The sequence below is a fragment of the Leuciscus leuciscus genome (assembly GCF_965113295.1).
Source record: "Leuciscus leuciscus genome assembly, chromosome: 8".
NCBI classification, from domain to species: domain Eukaryota; kingdom Metazoa; phylum Chordata; class Actinopteri; order Cypriniformes; family Leuciscidae; genus Leuciscus; species Leuciscus leuciscus.
Genome location: NC_138732.1, coordinates 17,454,685 through 17,480,163, shown reverse-complemented (window position 1 = coordinate 17,480,163; position 25,479 = coordinate 17,454,685). Strand labels below are relative to the sequence as shown.

Genomic DNA, 25,479 nt, shown 5'->3' with positions numbered 1-25,479 from the left:
TTGCTGAGAGCCAAATTGAATGTGACACCCTCACATTAGACACGAATATCTAAGGGTAGACGGCGGGAGAGAAATGTGCATTGCAGAGTTCCTGCTGTTATTGAAATTCACACTGTTTACAGTCTGACACATTGAGGTTATGTCTATATGTGTGCTTAACAATTGTGATGGAATGCGATGGAATTATGAATTATTATTCGGCATAAACAGATTCAGATCATATGAACATGTCTTTATTTATTGGGCGGTATTTCCTAAATTTTTATATCACTGTACCGAGATGTATAGTTGTTTTTGCTGGAAATTTTACACAAATGTTTTACAAATTACATAACCATTAAGTCATGCCTGATTTAAAAAAAAATTATAATAATAATAATAAAATCTTTGATTCAAGGTACACTATCAAAAATATTTTTTTTAAATGTTTTTGAAGGAAGACTCTTATTCTCTCTAAGGCTGCTTTATTTGATCATACATACAGTAAAAAAAAACATTTCTTAGTATTATCAATGTTGAAAACAGTTGTGCTGCTAAATATTTTTGTGGAAACAGTAATACATTTTTTAGGGATGGGGGAAAAAATCGATTCTCAGATGCGGATGTGGACAATTCTGAATCGATTCACAAATGTCCAAAAAATCGATTTTCAAAAAAATAGTAATATTGACGGTGCTCTCTACAGATGATCATGTACTTTTTTATTGTATAAGCTGTTTTTGATTGTGGTTTACAGCAACAATTTCAAGTCTTAGACTCATTATTTATTGGGCAGCTTTGTATGTCAATAATTATTCAGAATATGCGCAAGTCCACAAGCATTATTTTTGTATGAGAGCTGCTGGTACATAATTCTATATTTTTGTATGAAAGCTGTTTGTGATTTTTTTCTTATGATTCTATTTTATTTTTGTCTGAAGGATTATATTGCTCATTGCACATAACAGGAGGATGTTGGTTAGAAGTCTATTATTTTATGTTAGAGATTCAGAATATGCTGAAGTTTGTATTCATTTACAAGTATGCTGCTAGTACAGGCACACATTTCTTTTCCTGTTGGTTCTTTGCAATGTTGGGACATATGCTGGCAAATATAACCTTACAGTTGACTTGCCAAATCACTTCCATTTGTTTTATTATTAATACAAGACATTGGAAGTAAATTCTTTATGGGTCATTATAAATACTTTGCCTTAAAAGTGCCAAATAGTCACACACACAAAAAAATATGCATCAATAACTCTGAATCGTAATCGAATCGAACCGTGAGGTGCCTAGAGATTCCCATTTTTACAGGATATTTAGAATCAACACTAGAATGAATGGAATGTGCAAAAAACAGCATTTATTTGAAATATATATTTTTGCTGAATAATAAATAAATATATAATAAAAAATCATTAAAAATAATACAATTATTAATTTCTTTAAAGAAAAAAATCTTGGTGACCCTAAACTTTTGAAAGGTTGTGTACTTTTATTTGATTCTCTTATTTTTATTTTTGTAACGTGATAGACACAAACAAATTATTTGATTATTCTAACAAATTAATCAAATCTCTTGCTCCAGCTGCTTCATATTGTGTAACACTTGAGTTAAAATCAGAAGTCTCAAAACAGTAATACATCAAAAACGATTATAGAATAATCCTCATGTAAAGCCCTTGTAAAATATATGAACACCTGTGACCAGACACAAGTTGAATTCTAGTGATGTTGCTTGGCAACCATAAACAACCTGCTGCTGCACTTTGAGCTTTTATTTGGCGTCAAAACTAATCCGCTTCTGTTATAATCGATGGAGCTGTTTATGCTTCGACACGTTTCGCATGGTGGATGTATTAGTGTCGGATTTAGTGCTTGATGCCACTTGCATAACGTGGTATAAATGATATAGCAGGATCAATTCCGGTTGACACCTTTTCATATACCATCCAGCCCGCACACTTTGGGAACTGGTAAGCAGTGGAAATGCAGTGTTGCAGTGCTGTAGTTTGCTGCTTCCCTGCCCTGCCTTGCCCTGGCCTGCCCTGTAGGTCTAGGTATGGAAGACTATGATTTAACAAGGGGCCTGCATCAGGGCAGGTGTAGTGATGATGGATTGAAGTGCTTAGCAGAGCTCTCGCAGCCGGGACAGAGAGTAATCGGTGTGTACAGAGAGCTGGCCAGAGTAAGCAGAACAGATACATCAAGCCGAAATGCACAGCAGATTCGAGCGGGGTCACATGCACGCAAATCCACATATATTTACAGATGACAGAGGTCTCCATACTCAAGCACTAACACAAAGGTAACATAATCGTCCTGCTCCGAATGTTATATGATGTTCTGTTGCCTGCACAGGGCTATTATTTGATTTATGGCTTGGGCCAAAAGGTGAGGTGTAAAGCATTGTTTTTGTAGGATGTGATGACTACATATATGTACGGTCTGCACCTGTTTGCACAATTGAGTTCATTAATTTATTGCATGTTAAAGCACTGTAATTTGCCTGATTTCTTTAAGTAGGCATTTCTATTGTGTACCTTTAATCTCTCAGCTCATTTATTATATACTATTTTGCACGTTTATGTATAGGCACAATAGGGAGCGGATGAGGAGTGTAGGAGAGTTGGGCATGGCTCCCAGTTTTAGAATTTTTTTTGTTAACTTGTAAGTGCATCACTCTGTTATTATTATAAAAAAAATTCCCCAGACAATGCTTGGGTTGCACCAGAATAGATGGCACATTAATGCAGAGAGAGAGAAATCCTCATCTTAAAAGCCTATGATTTTGTTTTATGGTGTTTTCAGTACAACAGCACCAATGAGTTTTGAAGCCTCTCATAAAGTTATAGAATACTAAAGTATGAATGAGGCTGCCAAGTAATACTACTAAAAAGCCATTAAAACAACTTTGTAGTGTAGTTTGAAAAAAAAATTATTTTGAAAGGTAAAGTGTGTACGTGATGTTAATATTCCTTTATGAAATATTACAATTAAATGTTTTACTGTTTTCTATTTTGCTATTAAGCCCCTTTCACACAGAGATTCCGGAAAATGTGTCCCGGGATTTGTCACACTGCCAGTGATTTTCTGGAATCTGTGCGTGCGTTCACATCACGTAAAGATCCAGTGAAGACACGTGACATTGATGTGACATGTAATGTATCAGCAGCGTCTTAAGTTTGCTTATGATCTGCAATTTCTCTCTCGAGAAACCATGCTCGTGCATTTTTCTCTGATTCGATCATAAACTAGCGCATCGTGCAAGTTTACACTAAGCTGGCAAACGATCTCAGCTTCACACCCCATACTTCATTGGTCCAGCCTTTTGTTCACACAGTGCGCGTTCCGGGACTGATCATGGCAATGTTACTAGGTCCCATTCCATCAAAGGACATGTTTGCGTTCACACAGAAGGCACTCCAGCAATTTTATGGCAGTTTTCTGGGATCAACGCGCTGTGTGAAAGGGGCTTTAGTGTTTCTGATTGATTTTTTTGTGGAAACTGTGATACTTTTTTTTAGGATTCTTTGATGAAAAGAACTGAATTTATTTCAAATAATCTTCAAGTCAACTGTTTTATTTAAATTAGTCAAATGATTACTTCTATATTATGGAAATTATGTTTCTGTAATGAATGCTTTCTCACTGTCTTTCAATCAGGGGCTTTTTCTTAACCAACACCTGAGCTGAAAAAGAACGAATAAAATCACAATTTCTTGCTCTAATAGTGGATTTATCTTAATCTGTTAAATAACTCATGTATAATTGAAGTGTTTTGAGAGTGATACTTTGAATGATTAGCCACTCAACAAGATCAGGCTAATCTGGGATGTGTCAGCCTCTGCAGCGACCCTGACCCATTTCCTTTGAATTAATCCCAGCAATAGTTAGGGGAAAAAAGAGCCTCTTTGATCTTCTAATGAAGGGACACTCTTCCCGATATTTCTGTTCTGAGTTTATCTGCTCACTTTGTTGCGTCTGTGAGCTCTCACCAAGGAATTTCTGGAATAGGGTGAAGTAGTTTGAATAATTAGGCCTTGCTTTCAAAATCTCAGTCTCCTCCTCCATCCTGCTTTTTCCTTTTAGTGTCATCCATCATTCAGCGCTCAGATCTGCCATTGGTCATTACTATGCCAGCTCGCTTTGCATGACGGCGTTCGAAGAAAGTCGGCTACCCTACTTTGATCCTGTTTTTTCTCGTTCCTTAAGGATAATAAGAACACCTAAAGCCACTTCTACATATAACTTGATAGGTGATGCGATTGAGCACAAATCTGCATGCTTGTTTGAGTGCGCAGCAGTGCTTGTGTGTTTTCCGGGATAAGAGAGAGGGTTAAAGGCTAGCTCAGCAGTGGGGTGTTTTAGATTGGGTGGCTGTGGAGCTATTTCCAGACTGCTCTGCTGGAGGATGACTAGAAGAAGCACTGGATTCATTATTCAGAAGACAGCGGAGTAGTACACAGCGGCACAGGCTGTCAGGCCAAGATTACTTTTGTGCATTCCTCCGACATGTGAGGAGAGCTTAAGGTTTGAGTCTCTACCCTGAGGCGTGAAACCAACCTGACTGAAAGTAGAGTTGTACAGGCTGTCTGAAAGTTATCAGGTAGTGTGCGGACTTGTGAAGTGCGAGAACATGGAGCACAGGCTTAGATTACCAGTGATCGTTGAGAATGTAGGGTATGTTTACATAAAAAAAAGGATCAGAAAATCTTTTGAGGCATGTTGTAGCAGAGTTTTGTGGCTGCGGGCCATTAGGCAAAAGATTATATTTTCAAATATGTTTTAAAATATACATAAAATATAGGACTATTGCTAACATGCATTTTAAAATGTATTTGCTCATATTTTGGAGATTTTCATTCTAAATATATTCTTAAAATAAAATATATTGTTTGGAGATTTATTTATTGCTTCTTGAAGTTTTTTTTAAACTTTATTTAATTGGAAAATATATACTTCCTTAAGCCACTCTGTTAACAACATCAAACATCACGTTAGTTCAGGCAGGCCACGTCAGTCAAGCTTGCAGTCAGCTGTTTCTGACATGTACCAATCCAGTTGTGACACTTATCACAGCGGTTCATTTAAGTCCCCAATCATTCAGCCTCTCTCTATTGCTAGGCTGCACGCTGCATCTAACTCCCCCCTCCATCCCTAACTCTACCTAGCTGGAATTTGTAATCTATTATTCGTCGCGACTGTCTTCAGCATGCAGTCAATTTCATTGTAATCATCCTTCCTTGTGTATTTTGGCTTGTTTTAACAACTCATTAAAATTTGTGAATTGTAATTATGTATGCATGATTACTGGATCTGTTCTGTTACTCCATGACCATGGGGTTTGACTTGCTGCTCTGTCCGCTCTGTCCAGGCATGGCTGCATGGACGGGTGCGTGGAGTTTACCCAGAACAGAATCGTACCGCCAACACTAACTGTATGCTTTATCATTATAATAAATACATTTGACGAAAGTGTTCCTGACTGATATATTTAGCATATATTTTAAATGTGCGCGTGTGTGTGTGTGTGTGTGTGTGTGTGTGTGTGTGTGTGTGTGTGTGTGTGTGTGTGTGTGTGTGTGTGTGTGTGTGTGTGTGTGTGTGTGTGTGTGTGTGTGTGTGTGTGTGTGTGTGTGTGTGTGTGTGTGTGTGTGTGTGTGTGTGTGTGTGTGTGTGTGTGTGTGTGTGTGTGTGTGTGTATATATATATATATATATACATATACATATACATATACATATACACACACTATATAAGCACAGTAAATGCTGCATTTATTTTATTGATGTTATTTGTGGCATCTTAATTTGTTTGAACAGGAATTTTAGATGGATGATTACATACCTTATGAAGCAAAGAGGATAATGAATTAGGCCCATTGGAGTGCAAAAAGCTCTATCAATAGTAACTCAATTTAAAGACTCCGAGTCGGTGGAACTAAAAGGACTAACGATGTTTAAGGATGAAACTGTTTCTTAAGGCCAGGCAGACAGCAGAATCTCCATTACTCCAGCCCAGACACAATACACCTTAACATTAGGGTCATTCAATTTCCCACTCCTCTCTTCAAAGTGGACCAAGTGATTTGTTTTCAGTGTGTATTTAAGAAAAAGCCCTGGAGAAGTTTAGCATTTAAATTGGTTGATCCAAGCACATTTTACCACAGCTGTTTTTGAAGCATCGTGCTGATGAAAAATCAAAGGAAATGTGCAAATGCATGACCTTTCCCCGGCTCAATAGCAGGCAGTGTCTGAAGAGCTTGTTTTTGCTGACATCCATCTTTCTTTTATACAGTTTTGTAAAACTTTCCCAGGTACTCGGTGTGACGAAACATCACAAATTATTTTTAGACAATAAAAAGAACATCACCACAGGTCTATAGGTGAAATGAAAAAAATAAAAAAGAGTTGAGATGCAGAGGAAAGGTAAGAGAGATAGTAACAATTGCTGGTTTACACACTTTTGTAGTGATAGTAAAACATTTTGTTGGAGTAAAAAAAAAGTTATTATTAATGATATAATATTATTTACTAAGCTCTGCTCTTAGCATGCAGGAAAAATATATTGTGGCCAAGAATTAGCCTAAGAATTCAACTTAACACGTGAGCATGTTTTATTAATTTATTCTTTCGTTTTACTTCAATTGTGGCCATGTTTTATATATTTTTTCGTCATTTTAGGTCAATTGCGGCTGTGTTGTACTATTTTATTCCCTTGTTTTAGGTAAATTACTATTTATTTGTTGGCTATTTAGTAGGGCTGAGTATTTTCACAAATTCCACCATTTTATTTAATTTCGATTCACAAGCTTACGATTTGATTTCGATTCTATATCGATTAATTTTTAATATATATCAGGTACAGTACATGACAAATTTTCTCAAATAATGCTGTAACTATACAGGTAGGCAGTTGGTTACATTATACTATAACATTGAAGGTTAAAATGAACTGATTTGTATACAAACAGTTAAATTACACACAAGGACATTTAAATAATAATAAAGTTATAATACAGATTATACAATTACATAATTATGTTTCTACTTAAATACATTTTTTGAAATATAAACATTTAAATGGTAGCTATCAAAAACTTGACAAATTTATTCACACATATACAGTATTAAATACTGAAGAACAGTAAAAAACAAAAATGGTATATACTGTATATATGGGATGCACCGATATGAACATTTTGGCCGATACCGATAACCGATATATTGGCCGATAAATCTAAATTCAAATATCCCAAACACTTCAACATAAATCAAACATATACAAAACAGTAGCCTAGTTTGAACCAGTGTAAGATTCCTTAACTTTTTAAAAATAATTTTACACTCCTATGGCCAACTTTCTTTATTAAAAAATGGTAACACTTTATAATAAGGTTTCATTTTGTCAGCATTAGTTAACATGAACCAACAATTAATGAACAATACTTCTACAGCATTTATTAATCTTAGTTAATGTTAAGCTCAACATTTTATAAGACTTTTTTAAGATCCAAAATGGTATCTGTTAACTTTAGTTAATGCACTGTGAACTAACATGAACACAAATATTTTATTAACTAACATTAACAAAGGCTATTGCTCTCTGTTAGTTCATGTTAGTTAATGCATTAACAAATGAGACCTTATTGTAAAGTGTTACCAAAAAATCTATTGACTAACAAAAAATGTAAAAAATGTAAAAAAATAAATAAATAAAAAACCTAAATAATGCAAACAAGTCATTGGATAACATTGGGCTGCATATAAAGAAACAGAACACATGTGCCATGGAGAAATAAAATGGAATCGCCTCTGCACGGACAATAAGGAAATTCTTTTAATCAAACCATATTGTTGACGAAAATAATACGAGAACAAAAAAAATGCTAGTTATTAATAATACGACAATGTTGTTATATTGCAGTAATAGTAAACATCTTTAATATTAGGCTTACTGTTTCAAATTACATCATTGCTGTTTGAGCTGCGCCCTGAAGCTGAAGAGAACGAACGTTAAACTAAATCCCTTTGCTAGAAGGTTAATGAACTCAACGTTTTTTGAAGAATGCAACTAAACCCAAAGAATGTACAACTTTTTTATTACAATAGTGTATACAATTATAATTATATTACAGTAATCAATTAGCCTGGTTAAAACCAGACCATTCTCAGTAGTAACTGAGTAATGTTCTGGCAAAGCTCCATAGACAAATAATTTCCAAAGGGGCGTCACCAACGGACGTCGCTCAAATGCCTCTCGGCGCAATTGGATAGACCTAAAACTCCCAAAACCAATACGAGCGATCGTCATGTGTAAAGCCATATGCTGCGTCCCAATTCGCCTATGTTACACTACGCCATAAAAGTATACTCTTTTTGTGAAGAAAATGTATTTACTTTTGAATGTGTAGCAAAAAAGTAGGCAACTTTTGGACATACTACTTCATCATCTTTATCGTACGGATCTGTCGCGTGCATCCCGTCATGTAAACTGCCCTGTCAATCATCTTGTCACAGTTAAAATCCTCTATTAAATCTAATTTAATTTCCTACCGTTTCGGAGAGAAATGTAGTAGCATGTTCATCTGCCAGTGGGTCTTTCATGGAGACTGTCCTCATGTGTTTGCAATTTGAATATAATAATGCTGCATTTAAAAGTTGGTGCGCTTCACCAACGGAGTGGACGTCGCTCAAATGCCTCTGGGCACAATTGGATAGGCTAGACCTAAAACCAATCAGAGCGATCGTCATCGTGTAAAGCCCGCCTCAACGTTTCTGATTGGTGCCGCGATTTCCACGGCATGGAAATGGCCTTGAATGAGCTCTTTGCCAGACTTACTTGCAGAGCAAATCTAAATTTGCCGGAAGTTGTCTGGGTTTTCCCAGGCTAGTAATCAATTCAATCATAGCGTTTAATGTTTTGCATTGTTGTTTGATCGTGCGCGCTGAAGCTGAAAAGAACGAGCAGTGGGAAACTGAAGAACTTTTCTAGCAGGTTGTTTAAATCAACGAAACGCATCCTATGTGAGATTAATCAGATATTTATATTACATAAATGTAATATTACAACTTAGGCTATATCTGCACAAAATGACATGAATGCACAAGCAAACTTTTGCTGGTCAGAACGTGTAATCCCTGTTCTGGACGAGCTATTTCCACAGCAACGCGCTGGAACACGGCAACTAAACCCAGAGAATTCACAACATTTTATGACAATAGTGTTCTCATTATAATGGCATGTATATGACAGTCCCAATTATAGTTATAAATGTGCATTGCTGTTTGAGCTGTGCACACTAAAGATTAATTAACTTTTGCATCCTATATTTGTCACGATCACACACAGGGAAAGGTAAGATCCAAATGCAGTATTTTAATAGGGTAATCCGTACTCACAATCCAGTCCAGGCAAGGGTCAAAATCCAATAAGGCAATCCAAAAACAGAAAAACAAACAAGAACAGGCAAAAACAGACTACCAGAAGTGGCCTGACAATATACAAGGACTCCATGACAATGACAAAACAGACAGGGTATATATACACAAAAATACTAACAAGGTGACGGGAAACAGCTGAGTGCAATGATTAATGAGTGACAGAACAGGATGATGGGAAATGTAGTTATGAGTGAAAGACACCGTGGGGGAAGAGGACCTCTAGTGGTTACCCAGGGAACACAAACCAGACACTGTGACAATATTAGTTTAATCAGATATATATACACAAAATAAACATATTATAACTTACAATGGCACAAAATGCTGCGAATGCTCAAGCGAACTTGACTGTGCTTGTCATGAAGGCTTAACTCCATAGACGCGCTCTTTCCGCCACAATGCGCTCGTCGCGATGAAACACTGGCGACAGATTTGTGCTGCATATGTTGCACTTAACTGTATCTTCCTTTTCAAAGTGATTCCAATCATTCAAAACCATCATGGCGAACAGCGCACATCTATCAACTGAAGTAATATATATCGGCCTAATTTTCTTATCGGATCGATAACGATAACATAAAAAATGTCCATTTATCAGTTTATTACCATTTATTACCGATATCAATATGTGGTCGATATATCGTGCATAATGATTATGTAATATGGTGCATATATTTAGCAAAATGTTCCTCTCTAGGGTTAATTTTTGCAGCTGACTATTGAGTTCATGGTGATTAAATGGCTTTTCTGAGGTAACGACATATTTTACAAGCTTGTTTTATTGACGTCTTTTCATGGTTGAAAAACACTGATTGAGCGATTACATGAGACATGATGCAGATTTCAATAAGTTGTACTGTATCTTTTACATACCTTCTAATGTTCATTCATGTTTATTTCGTGCTGTTACTAGTAGTAAAGAGGAAGATAAGATCAGTTAACTGGGCGGCAATAGCGATCTGTCATGCCACATTAAAGAGCTCAAAAAATGCATGTAGGATGTGTTTAAAATAGACAGAATTTAAAAATATGAGACTTTGTTTCATATCAAAAGTAGCAAAGCCCAATTGTATTGTGATTTTTTTGTGTTCTGTTCAATCATCAACTGAAAACAGACTAAAATATTGATTCTTGGGATTTAAGAATCCGTATCGGTTCATAAAAATGAGAATGGATTAAAATAGGAAAATCAATACTTTTTTTAACCCAGCCCTGCTATTTACTGAATATGACCAAAAATTAAAGCTATAATGGTAACTATATTAGCATCTACACAAAATGAACAATACATTTCTGTTTATTCTAAGTGAATGCTGCAGTTATGATATGCAAGGTTATTGATTACTGGGCAACGTTTTTACATCATTCAAAACTGCAAAGAATGACTGATGCATTATCAAACGCTGAGGAACTCATGGGGAACAGTGCTGAAGTGCTGAAATTGATTTTTTTTACCATTACACTGGTGAAATAATACCGTTATTGACAACATTGGCGGGAAACCAGCATCATCAGCTTGTTGAATGCCAAACTTTGCTCAATCACTGAATTTACATCATATAGTAACATTACATGACTGGCAGCAACTACTTGTGTTGGTAAGGAAGTGTAAATTAAGACGCACACTGGCTGATATAATTAAAAGTACATGGCAGTGCACAAGGAATATGTCTGTGTTTGGTTACAATGCTTAACCATACAAAAACAATGACAATGCAAAAACATGTGGTTTAACCGCAATGGGAGCTATAGCCATAATCTTGATTATTTAGTTGATTGAATTATGCAGTCCTAATTTGTGGTGATTTTTGTTTGTGTTTTCTGTATATAAGACCAGTTTGAATATCATATCTCACATATCTAATGTGTAATTTATCATTCTTGTTTGTGTAGATTCATTTGTGTACCTTTACCTGCCATATAAAAAATACATAATTACATTTTAATAATAATAAAATAATAATAAAAATAAATAAATCTGTAAGAAATAATAATAAATAAATGGTTAATCTGTTATAGAGAATGCGATTTTGCAATGTCTTTCCAAGTTGAGTAATATATATATATATATATATATATACACATATATATATATATTTTTTTTTTTTTTTGTATGTGTAGTAAAAGAAGAGGACAGAAAAAAAATCTGAAACACTGAACAGATATTGCTGTAAGAAATTGCATTTCAGTATTTTTTATGGCACACCCCAACAAATGAATGTGGATATTTTTTGGTGTTTTGGGGACAAGGTTTAATGATATTTGCTCAGTGCAAGAGCCAATATAGTTCAGTTGCCATGCATTCAGATAGATAGAATAAATAAATACATTCAGATAAATTTCATTACATATGGTGAATGACTTTGATTCCCTTTGAGGAAGATTTATTTTTGATGATTGACAAAATCATCGTGACAGAAGTGGTGTAGGTGTAGCTATGATTTGTCTTTACTGGGGTCTTGGTGAAGCTTTACATTGGTAACAGATTGTCAATGTCAGTTTCAGACGGAATAGCTTGAGGGTGATTGTGTATTGCGTCTGTCCTTTTAGTCTAAAGTTTCTGCCTGACACAAAATTCTGAGAAAGTTATTACTGACAAATAACTACGAGAAAATGCTACCTACTGAGCGTATTCAGCTATTAACAATTAGAAATCAGACGGAAGGAAAAATATTAAGAGGGACTGAAATTATTCTCTGTTGGGTTTTAGTCCCAGGAAACTCTTTCAGCTCTGCGGCGGTGTGACTTTGATTAAATGCTTGTGCTCTGCTTCACGCTGGACTCTGAATGCCTGAAGAATAGCCTGTCATGGCAGGTAGACAAGTTCCACTATTATGCTAGATAGCCTTATACTGACGAATATACTCTTATTCTCTTACACTCATCATGGGTGGGCCCTGCCCCCTGCCCCACTGCCACATCTATTGAATATTTCCTGTAAAGTGAGGGGTGACTGTCAGTTTGCAATATTCTCTTTTTCTGTTTTCTTTTATCATTACCATATTTGGTAATTCATTTTATGCTTCTTGCCATAATGATTCACTCTCAGAAAAAAATGGCACAAAGTTGTCTCTGGGGCAGTGCCCTTTCAAAAGATACCAATATGAAGGGGTGGGTGATTTGGCATATCACATTTCTATTTTGAGGGAGGATCACGATCCACAATCTTATCACTGTTCTTTTTCATGTTTGTTTTTAAGACTATTTTGCAATTTACAGAGCACAGCCAAACTAACTTCTCTATTTTAAAAGTTAAGCCTTACAAGGTAACAAAATATAAAACAAAAAGTAAATTTTATTTCATTTCATTATTTATCTTTGTTATTAAAAATAAGATCAAAGATGCAAATTAAATAAATAGAGCTTTATTTTTTTCAGCATTGTCAAAACGATCCCCATTCACACAGAAAACGACTAAAAACGCTGTGTTCTGCAGCCAGGCCATTAGATGGCAATGAAACACTGAACACGTAATACGCATGTGCATGACGTCATAGTTTTCAGAGATTGTTGTTTACACAGAGACCGTTTTCAAAAACATGCATTTTGAAACCTTTTTTCAAATATTTGCGTGTTCAGCCACCCAAAACGCTGTTGTCGTGTAAACGAACGGCCAAAACACATAAAAAGTGTTACGTTTTTAGTTGAAAACGGTGTCGTGTAAACAGCCCCATGAACATGAACAAGACGTGTGCGCTTGCTTCAGGTGTGTTCACTCAGAAAACTGTATGTCGGAACAGCGTGCAAGTAAAATAGTTTGAAACTTTAAACTGGCAAGGCTTTGAAATGCATGCAAATAATAAACTTTCATGATGGTGAAGAACTGCAATGTCTCACAAGCATAACTGTATACACGCCCACCCCTACCACTTTGTTGCTAAACAGGGGATGTGAATGTACGTCACGTTGTAACTGTGTTGGGTTGGAATGTGCACTGTAGAACGATACTAACGATCTCTCTTTAAAGGCAGATCGTGGAGACAATTTAATTGTTCACAATCTAATATCGTGATGATACCACACACTCCTACTAATATGTTCCTTTAAGTTATTAATATGCAGCCTTTAGGGTTAAATAAGGTGCAAATGTATGAGAGTGCTGCATACTGAAACTGAATAACCAAATACCACTTTCCTTTGGTTATCTTTTTTTTGTTTTGATTATAAAGCTTGTTCATACGTTTACATATAGGCTACAGTATATGATTATTATGAAAACAAGATGCTTAGGAAATAAATGAATAAATTCTTACATTTCACATAAAATGTTGGGTTGTTCTGGAGGATGTGGTAGTGGCTCACTAAGACTGAACTTGAAGTAAAATACAATTATAGTCCACTGGTAACTGCTGGGTTATTCCATGCTCCGGAGGGTTATTCCAAATGTGACATTTTCTCTCAAGTGATTGGATGTGATACCGACTGGCAAAGTCAATGGAAGGAGAGCTAAGGAGGGATGTCTAAATATAGGGCAGTGCTTGGCGCAGAATAATCAAAAATGGTGTTATAATCTGTCTTCGAAGGAGCTGGAGTAAGTGAAAAAGCTCTTCAAGACATTTAAAAAATATTCAGTGAAATCACATGCTCAAATAATGTGTATTGTTTGTTTGTTTATTTATTTATATAGCACAGTTTAATACAACTCACGTTGCCCAAAGTGCTTCACAGTCACAAGCTAAAAAACACAAGAAGATAGCAGAAATAAACATATCCACATCACATAAACACACATAGACAATAACGTCAATGCATCATTTTCATTGCCTTCAAATGTGCGTGTGTTCTTACTGTTAGAGGAAAAGGTTCAGAGTTTGTTAAAATATATTGTATGTTCTGTTTTTCTACTGTTTGTATTGAGATTGAATAATAATTTAATTCCTTTCAGGCATGCACAGACGATAATGTGTATTTCACAATCATCTGTTACCATGCTCATGGTGTCTAAACCTCAAAGGGTCCTCTGTTTACCACAGAATTCATGAATGCAATTTTCTTTTCATTATTTACAGAAATGCAATACCAAACCCCCTTTTTCTGGTACTATTTAGTCTCATTTATCAAATATGACAGTTTATGTTATACTCTTGTCATGGGCAGGGGGGTGTATTTTTTATTTGTTTTTGATAAATGTTAGATGAACAGCTATTTACTCAAAGGGTTTTTGAGCTGATTTTGAGACCATAAAAGATTAGAAAAGACTTCTGCATTCTTTGTTGAAAAAAACAACAATAGCGTACATAAATGATTTATTGGTGTTACTATTACTAGAAAAATATAGTATTATGCTTGATATGTGGCAACCAGGAAAGATAATTGTTTGTTTGATCTTTTTTATTTGCTCAAACTAAAGAAAACCATCTGTTTATCTATTAACATTTGGCACACATAACTATCAAATAGGCAGAAAGTAGTAATATTGATATCACTATATTTATGTCTGTCAGCATACATTTGTGTCAGTGTATTTTCATGTTTATGTCCTCTGTAGCTCCCCATCATGAGAAAGGAAAATGTAGATGACCCCTTAGCTGTGTTCCATAGACAGACATAGTGGTAGCATTAAGAGTAAAATGAAGATGTCATTTCAGACGCTCCATCCAATATTAATCAAAACGACCCACTAAATCATCTTGTTAAATCATAGTAGAACAAATGTATCCATCTTGCCCAGATTGCAAATGAAAACTTAATGGAAAAACACATTTCCTTTCTTAGGCACTTCATATTTTTGCCAAATGTGCCAGAGAATGTCAGTGTAAAGGTAAACATAATCTTACACAGGACAGAAACGCTCATGGAAGAGAAATCTGTGTACAGCTTGTGTACGTCCAATCAAGAAGGAGAGAATTGTATTTTATTGCTGTAGGAAGTTTGATTAAAGGAAGCTGATTGCCTCAGATCTGGATGGAAAGCCTGCCAAATGCCTTAACATTCTGCTCATGCGGTGTGTAATCATTTGTTAGTATGTGGAGTCTAGCGGCGCTCAGATTGAATCAGAGCGGTCGCCTCCTTATCTAGATTGAAGGAAATAATTTGTTACAATTTTCCATTAAGTCGCATTCAGAAAGGCATGAGTTACCTTAAGGGCACGTTTAAGGCAAATTGTGCTGCCACAGAAGTTCACTGTCTCTTGAGATTGCTGGCTGTTTCATTTCCAACCACTGTCTCAGGCAGTTTGATGCATTAGCGAATGCAAACAACATGAAAGTGTAATGGTGTTCGCTGTGTCTGGGCATGACACGACATCGCCGTCTTTGCGTCGGTTGACCTCTTTGTGTCAGGAGCACGGAGTGGAGGGAGAACCGTGTTTCCTCTCCAACACTTTGTCTAATGCACCTGTCACATAAGCCTATTTTAACCCTGTCATGAATGTGGCAAGACACCTGTCATAATAATTCATGTTCTTTCCTCATTTCAGCCTCTGTCCATGAAGCGCAAAATTAGTTGCTGTTTCATAGTTCTAGACGTGGCAAAAAAAAAAAAAAAAAAAAGGTTGATTCTACTGTGGCGTACACATTTTTAATTACTGCATCCAGAGGAACATTTTAAACATGTCAATTTTAAAGCGAGAAGACACTGCAGTGATTAAACAACAAACGTGTAAATTCAAATCTGAGTATACAGTACTTAATGTGACATGTCAGACTGCACATATTTCATTATACTAGTTTGTGGTCGCATGCACATTCTCAGTCTCACTCGCTGACTTCAGTCACTTGTCACAGCGCTAGTCTATGACAGGCCCATTTTAAGAGCTCACCAGAGATATATGTTCACCATAATAACAGCAATAACAGTTTATCCTGCAATAACCGCGCTGAGACGTCTTCACGCAAATGCTTAGTTTTATTTATTTGGGTCACATTTTATGTAAGGTGTCATTAACTATGTACTTACATCAAACAATAAGTACAATGTACTTACTGTGTTCATATTGTATTGCAAAACACCTTTGCTGCTATTTTAAGGTTAGACACAGGTTTGGTGGTGCAGTATGGGTAGGTTTGAGCAGGGCCGGCGCTTGCCTGTAGTAGGTGAACTATAGACAGCCAGTCAGGGCGGCAAGAAAGAGAGAGACTTGGAATTGTTGCACTTATATCAACAAGTTATCTCCCCATTAGTTATTCTAAATCTAAATTAACTTCCCTTCATTCTACCTAGTAGTGCCACTACTAAAAGTTATTTGTGTTACTTAACCTAAACAAAACTTAAATTAAGTAATTTATTCTAATGATTACTCACTTGAGTAGTTTTGGACCAAGTACTGGAAATGTCTTGTTTTTTAAACACATCCCTGATGTGTGTGATGTTGAAATCTCACGATGTGTTGCTGTGTAACAGTGTTACATATCACAATGATCTTTGACACTGATAACAGAACTGTTTAAATGAATGTTCCAATAAATATGGAAATTTCCCAAAACAAATTGCTAAATTGCTGTCTGTTAACATGCCGTTTGATGCATTTTGCTAAAGCATATTATGGCTTCCTGCTTGTGAAAAAAGAAAACAAAGAAATTAAATTTCTAATTAGTGCACCTCTACTGAAGAGCATATCAGACCCTTTTACAAAAAACAACAACTTTTTAAATGATAAACAATATATTTACACTTTCTGGATATGGCTGTTGTTCATTAATTTTTTTTTATAGGATAGTATTTTAATATTATTTAGGTGCATTTACACTTTGCATTCCAATGTGGCTGTATATAAATCTAATCACACTCGTCCACTCAAAATGGAAAACGCCACTTAATGGAAAATGTTCCATCATTTACTGAATTTTAAAAACATTGAGGGATAATTCCAAAATGCTTTCCATTATTTCAAGAGATAAAAATAAGGTGTTTGGTCTACTGCGTTTCCCTACTTTGTAAACATTCCCACAGTAAAGGATGCTAATAAGGATTAGAAAGCAACGAAAAGGGAAGAAAATAAAGTTTTAAAGGACCCCCGTGAAAATAGCCTGGGAGAGACAAGTGAGTGAGGATCTGGGGAGAGAAACGACAAAGAGGGAGAGAATACAAAAAAGAACCTGCAGAATCTGTCTCCAACAACCAAGCACTTGATAAAACTAAAGGAGCTCTTGTAATATAAATGTCACATTAAAAATTTGTTATTATATTTTATTGATGGATAAAGTAGATCATGATGGAAAATTTACAACCAAGTCTGTCAATGTGATGGATAATGATTATTTGTAGCGCAGTGTCTGTATTACAAATCACTTGTGTAGTTAATAATGAAAACACATTAGAGTTTACACCTTGTTGCGTGTGCTCAGAACGTGCTTTCAGATCCATCTTTTAATGGGTTTTATTTTGGTCAGGAGCTATTTGATTTTGATCTGATCATCGAAAATACAGGCTAACATTTACATAGTTAAAGTGAATATATTTGACAGTGTTATGTATGCTAATAAATTGTACATTTTAAATGTGGCATAAATGTCCAAATATTTTTGAATCCGTAGTAGAGTTGTCACAATATCAAAATCTAAAATACCTCGATACCGATAATGAATCAACACCACAGCAAAAAACAAAAACAGTAAAAGTAAGTGAATAATATGACAGAACTTAAAATGCATTGTTTTATTAATTAATTTTACAAAACTAAATACTACATGACTGCACTGCTTTTTAACCATTCCCTCAACTTTATTTATAAAAAATAATTACATGCCACAGTGCGCGTGAACATACTTACAGAGATGTTTGCAACTATCACATTATCAATCATGTTATCAATCACATTCGCTAACCTTTCACAGTTCTGAAAAGGTTGGGATGGGGTGGGAGAAATGACCAAATTTTTCACAATACGAGTAATTAAATGTTTTCTATCATAATTTTCTATCATAATATAGTTATTTAGTTTTATTTTATCTTTGTTATTAATAATTATACTTACAGACAATATGACATACAATATAAGAAAGAGACAAATGAAATAAACAGTGCTTTTAGTTTCTCGGGTAGGCCACAGTTGGTCTATTTAACAGTAGCATTCAAGTGATAAATTAACTATACACTGATTTTTAATCTATAAATTAATGTTATTCAGTCAAGCAGTGGGTGATTTTCTGTCACGGATCCACTCAGCACACCTCAGCCAGCGTCAACTCAACACACCTGGTCTCGATCACACTCACCCGAATTCTGATTATCTGCACCTGCAACTCATCACTTCACATGCCACGCTCACTCTGGATATAAACCCCAGTCACACCACAGTTCACTGTCCGGTCTCGTCTTCAGACGTCTGGGACTCCCCAGCGTTATTCCCAAGTGTCTCTGTGATCCTGCAAGTATTCTCAAGTTCAGACTTTCCATAACTCCCTGTGTGTTCTCTGTCAGTATCAGTGATCAGCTATTACCTGGATAACCTCAAGATCAAGACCCGTCCTGTTTGTCTCCACCAGCGAAGCTTCCTGAATCCCAGCTCATTGCCCTGAGTGACTATATCTGTTTCATGCATACTAAAGACTCTAAAGGCCTCATTATGCTTCTGCGTCAACTCCTACGGCGTCGTGGCCGTTTTATGGTTCTGCGTCGGGTTGCATTGCATCGCGGTGCATTTCACTGCCAGAACGCTAGGGGGGTGTGTGGTTCGCAAATCTCTTTGCTAGTTTGTTTTGGTTCCGTGCGCCGGTTCCGCTTTTTCATTTCCGACAATGGCGAGCGAAAGAGAGAGAGTGTTGTTGCAGCTGGAGCTAATCGACGTTGAACAACAAATCATTTTATTGCAAATGTTTAATCGCAGAAAAAAAAGAAGACGTCAGCGAAGGTGGTCTGTATGACCAGTGCACGAAGACAGTGAAAGCTACACTCCGGAAATGATGTACAATCTGACCAATCACAGCCCTTGCGGTCTGCGTCGCCTCGACGCGTAGTTACAATTTTTTGGAGGTGCACGTCGAGCTACGGCGGAGGGGTCGGAGAGGGGTTCGCGGCGACGCAGAGGGGTCTGCGGGGGTACGCCGTCGATTCGACGCAGAAGCATAAAACAGGCTTAAGTTCAACCTTATATTCCCTGAGTTTGACCTTTTGTGCTTCCTTGCTATCCGGAGCTGCATACAGTGTCTAAATAAACCTTGTTACCATTATCTCTGTGTCCTCGTCCATACAGTGGTGTGACATTTTTCTATTTTCGTTTGTTGTTTGATTAAAATGAATTACTTAGACAGCAGCAGGTTTATTAGGTTACTGTCACTTTAAGACATGCACGGATCCAATATAATAATACACATTAGATTTTTCTCAATTGTTTATGTTCACTAAAGTAATAGTCTATTGTGTTTATGTGAATACTCACCAGTATGTGCATTTTTACATATTTTTGACCATTTAAGCACAATAATCAGTGAATGAGAATTGAATTGATGCTTGTCTGAAAGACGGCATTCTGTGCGTGCGCTTCAGGTCTGAGCACAGCAGCGTATAGAGTTCTTTTTTCAAGCCTTATTGTGCTTAACACCGTCTTTGGTGTTAAAAAATAGTTATTAAGCACAATAAGGCTCGAAAAAAGAACTCTATACGCTGCACGTCCAGCACTTTATTTTCTCGTGCATGCATATTTCTTTGTTGCTCTAAAATGTCTTTAATCGCAGATATATTTTTGCTTTGGCTCTCATTAGAATGCTGTCATTCTTAAAGTACCTGTACTAATAAAAAGTTGTATTGTACCATTTTTAATAACATGGTATTGCGATACCGGTATATTGTGCAACAGTAATCCATATTATAACATACAGTAAGATACATGAAATGTGATGTGGGAAAAAAAGAAATCTGGCTTTTCGTTTTGTGACTGATGCATTTGAAATGGTAATAATAGATTATAAAGTACGTTTTGATCACTGACACTACCATTTTGACATTTAAATTATTGATCGTAAAAGAAAAGAAAGAGAAAAAAGGAAAGCAAATTATTCCATCATGCTCCACATACACTTTATTCCTCTTGGTGCTTTTGCATGATAATAAAGGCAAATATTGAATTTTTGTGGCTTGCCTGAGCAGTACGTCCCTGTCACAGTCTAGTGTGTGACAGCATATGTTTGGACACCCGTAGTCAGATGGAAACAGACCTGTCAGCACGGCGGCAGGATGGGACAGTGAGATAATCACACAGTGTCATTTTGGGGGGCAATTACACAGCTTTGGAGTGAAATGAGAAAACCTGTTTTTTTCCTGCTGTCCTAATGGAGGTTCCGGTCATTAGTTAAACGAGAGTCTCTCTCTGGCTGTAATCAAACGTGAAGCGTTCAGTTTTAGAGCCCATTATAAAACATCTGCTCCCCGGTAACGGCCTGCGGAGACTTACGTTTGTTCTGTCGTAAATGTCGGTGAGCACTATTGCTGCTCAATTTCAAGTCTTTGTAAGTTGTACAATTAAACTGTGATCTGAGTCATATTCACCTTTACTGGCCATATATGCTCTTTTTTGACTGTACAAAAACTTAGCAGCTACGATGTAGGGCATTTATCCTTATGCTATGGATGCTTTTTCATTATCATTTCTTTTGAAGTCAATTTTAATAAATAGTAAAGACATTTTCTACATTTTGAAACTATAGATATACATGTAAATACAATATGTTAAAGAAATTATAATTTTGTTAGTTATATTTTTTCTGCTACTCACTTGTCAAGCTGGTAGCTGCAATCCTCAATAATAACACATTCAGTACTGATTTTTTTTCATTGTTATTTTAATTCTCAAATTAAATCACATTTTTGCAGTAAACCATGTGATTCTCATAATGTAGTGTTAAGCGTCTCCTCTGTCTCTCTTAAATGAATCAGGATGGAGAGAAGTGAAGATGTGACGGTGTTCAAAGGACCAAATCATCCTGTAAAGAATCCCATTTAACCCCATCCAATCTGGAACAGGCACACAATCCGCCTGCGCTTGGTGTAAAGCAGAATTCTGTAACAAGCTCCACTAATACTCTGCCTCTCCTCTTCCAATAGACCAGCTTCCCAGCCAAGCAGGACCGCCCCCTCTGCCACCTGCTCCACATCATCACAAGCAGCATCCGTCAATCACCTCCCTCAACCAATCACTGGCCAACCAGCCGACAGAGCTTCAGAGTGCATCTGAATGTGTGCAGCTGCAAGAAAACTGGGTTCTGGGTAGCAACGTGGGCTTGGAGAACAGGTACTTGTTTTTACACAGTCATTTGCTGTGTTTGGATTCACTCACTCATTCACTTACTATATTCAATATTCTCTATGCCATCTGCAATTTTCTTCTAGAATGATCATTTTTATCAAGCTTGTATGTTTAAGTTCAGTTATTTCACTTTAATGGCAATGATAATTATCTATTAATTGTCATTAAAGTGAAATTAATGAACTTAAATATACAAGCTTGATAAAAATGCTAATTTTAGAAGAAAATTTCAGATGGCACTTTTTGCATCTGAACTCTTCATATAGTCAGTAACACATAGTGCATTAAATGGGGAAGGAGTGAAAGAAACTAAGTGAGTGAATTCAGATGCTGATTTAAGTACATAAGCAACATTACACCTTATGGTTACACATTCTGTATACTGTACTGTATTTGCATTTGATCTTAAATGCATTTTAACCTGTTAGCCTTTGCTAACACCCGCTTTTGATACCCAAACTAAAACAGATAGCCTACAGTTCATGAACCCTTTGCACAAAAAGCAGAAATGTGGTCTCATTTCAAAGTAGACACTTGGCAGTTTATTGTAAAGTCAGAATTATTGTTTATTTATTTATTTATTAGCTTCAAAGTTTTGTAAAGTAATTACAAATTAATTTTTATGAAATATCTTTAAGTTGACATTGTTTTAATCTAGAAATGCACTGCAGCTAACCATCCGAATGCCTGACCATGTTATATTTAAAATCTGAGGATGTCTAAAACTTTGAATTTTATTAAATGTTTTTTAAGACCATGTCAGGTAAATTCATTTTGAGAAGACTTTAAAATGCTAGCTGATGTTAATTTGTGATTTTCTAAGCATCCATTCAGTGTATTGTCTCTATTGTTTTGTGGTGCAAACTGCCCATTCAGTTGCAGTCTTCCCTGCACACATTCACACCTCTCTGGCCTGGTTATGGCTCTAATTATTATTTTCTTTTGACTTCATTATAATTTTGACATTCTATTCACACTGTTTAAATTTTTTTTATCAAACTTCTCACTCAACCTTCTTAGAAGTATTTTCTCCTTAACCCTTTAGCATGTACGATCACACCGGTGTGATTAGAACGGTCAGTGCATCACGTGATCAACTGCTAAATTCAAATTGCTTTCGTGCGTTGGCTGGCGCTGAGTCAGAGACAGGAGCGCTCAGAGCTGTCATATATCACAACTTTTCAGTGTTTTCAACCACATAATGTTTATTTTAGGTTTCAGACATATAAATTCACATAAGTAAAAAAACAATACATTTGGAGTTTGTAAAATACACACTGATGTCTATGGAAGAGGCAATAATAAAAGTGTGTGTGTGGGAGGGGGGGCTTGTTTGTGTGATAGACTGTGGCTGTGTACTAAATTTAACAATTATTTATTAAACACTAAATATTAAATTTAAATAACAATTTATAATTTATGAATAACCAGCTTTTCAAAATAACAGTTGCAATGTGCAATTTTAACAAACTATACAAATATAAAAAAATATTTGTGCTAAAAAGTGCAAAAAAACATAACAACTGAAACAACAACAACTGAATTTTAACAAACACTATACAAACTATGATATGAAACCGAAATCGTGATTCTCAGATCCACGATCTGTGTCGCGGTGTGAGAAGGCAGAATCGCGACACACCCCTTCCAACTCCCAGAGTTATCCTTCCCGTCCAGATCCAATGCTACCACATCTTTAAATTACTATTGGGCAATTCCAGCGTTATGGACGTGACATTTGCAGTCAAAACTTGAAATATAAATTCTCAGAAAACGCATTTAATACCAATATATTGAAACGTCTGTTCCATACTTTTACATTTAATATGAGGGAAATACTAGTGATGCACCGATGTGAAAATTGTGATAACCGATATTAATATTGCTGTTATGGCCGATACCGATATTTACCGATGTTCCAATTGTTATTATTCCGATGTTATTATTCCAATATCCAAATATGATAAAAAAAAATACCACAGGGAAAAGGGCTTCTATTTGTGACGTGCTGTCTTTGCGTTTGAACATTGCACATTTTAAACAGGACATGCATTAACTGAATAAATGTTATATTTAATACAAACATATTTATAGAAAACAGTTGACAATGAATAGACAGGAGTCCAATAATAGCATAACGAATCACTTATTCTAAAAATAATAACAAGTAGGCTATAAGACGAATCCGACATATGGGCTGTGTTAACAGTAAAACGTCCGTCATTTAACGAATTTTAAAAACACGGATGGATAATACAAAATGCTTTCTGACATTTTGACAGAAAAAAACAAGCAAGAACAAAATTTAAACTTAGCCCGTCAATTTTTCATTTGACTATTATCTTCTCTCTGTGTGTGTGCGCGTCTGTGTTTGTGTGAGAGAGAGCTCGCGCAGCACTGATACAACGGTAGCCTACTTTTTAATCCATAAGTAACGAACACGCTAGTTTTCATACAAAATAAATATGTAACATAATTAGGTAGGCTACTTTAGTTATTATTAATACAATAACATAACACATGAAGGCCAGGTTTCTCAACACTGAGAATGAATAAATAAATGCCTGTTTCTCCACTCGCGCTTATCAGTAATCCACAAATCACACGTGCTGTCACTTTTGAGAAAAATCTAATTCGACTGGGTATCAAATATCAAGCAATATATTCAAATATCTACGAGTCAAAAAACGATCAGTCAAAAATGTGTCATGAAGAGGAAAAAAACATATAAGTCGCACTGGAGTGCGTTAACAATATTACGGACGGGACAGTTCTCCGTTACGGACGTGAGCGCTCTGAAAGCGGCACTAAAAGACTGCTTTAAAACTTTCACAGAGACCTCAAACAGAAAGCTCAAAGCCTGTATTTAAATTTAATTTCATTTGTATTAATTGTATCTTAATTTTGATCAATGTTTCATCAACCCATTACCTGGATTTAATAAATAAGAAAGCACTATAGTAGAAAATATTTAATCAGGACACGGAGGCGACGGCGCGTGAACCTGGAGCGCGTCTCATAAATGAACCGAAACCTACCTGCCTCACAGACCGGAGACATATATAGAAAGCTTGAAATGTCTATTTTTAAACAGAACAATTCAAAACGAAAGAAAACAGACTGTTCTCTGCTTATGTCATCTGTATGAAATGTGTATTTCTCTCAGGCGCGTTCACTACTGCTAAGATCGCGAGTCAGCATCGTCAACTTCATCTTCAACTTCACACGTCAAATATCGGCCTGTTCACATCGGCCATATTTTGACATCGGAACGATACCGATGTGTAAAAAAATGACCATATCGGCCGATATTATATCGGCGGCCGATATATCGTGCACCACTAGGAAATACACATGCGTTACAGACGTGACACAAAAAATCTTGAACTTTTAGGGTAGCCCAGTCATTAAAGAAAACGATTTAGTTTCATTTTTATGTTTAAATAAAATAATATATATTTTTAATTTCATCTATGTTGATTATATGAAAAGTGAAAAGCATGAGTAAGATCATAAGATGTGCAGTGGAGACGAGTGGGCAGACATGATTTTGACCACTTCATTTAGTTTGTTTTTGTAGAAAACCTTTCTTTAAAGTGAATTTCGTTTTGTATTAATTGTATCTTAATTTTAATCAATGTTTCATCAACCATAAATATAGCAGGCAATATAATCAGGACACGGAGGCGCCGGCGCGTGAACTGGAGCTCGAAACTCAGCGTATAAGCTACTTGCCTCACAGACCTGAGACATATATATATAGAAAGCATGAAATGTCTACTTTTAAACAAAACAATTCAAAACGAAAGAAAACAGACTGCTCTCTGCTTATGTAATCCGTATGAAATGTGCATTTCTCTCTGGCGCGTT

The 25,479-nt window shown here is 36.0% G+C and overlaps 1 protein-coding gene across 4 annotated transcripts in view; it reads left to right on the top strand.

Moving 5' to 3' along the window:
- LOC309505194 (teneurin-3) overlaps nt 1–25,479 on the top strand; it is a 124,588-nt gene that overhangs the window by 41,737 nt on the left and 57,372 nt on the right. For all 4 annotated transcript variants that reach the window (XM_082178520.1, XM_082178522.1, XM_082178521.1 and 1 more), the window contains exon 4: nt 21,408–21,594. In XM_082178520.1, coding sequence (XP_082034646.1) covers nt 21,408–21,594 — 187 coding nt within the window. The remainder of the gene's footprint in view (nt 1–21,407; nt 21,595–25,479) is intronic.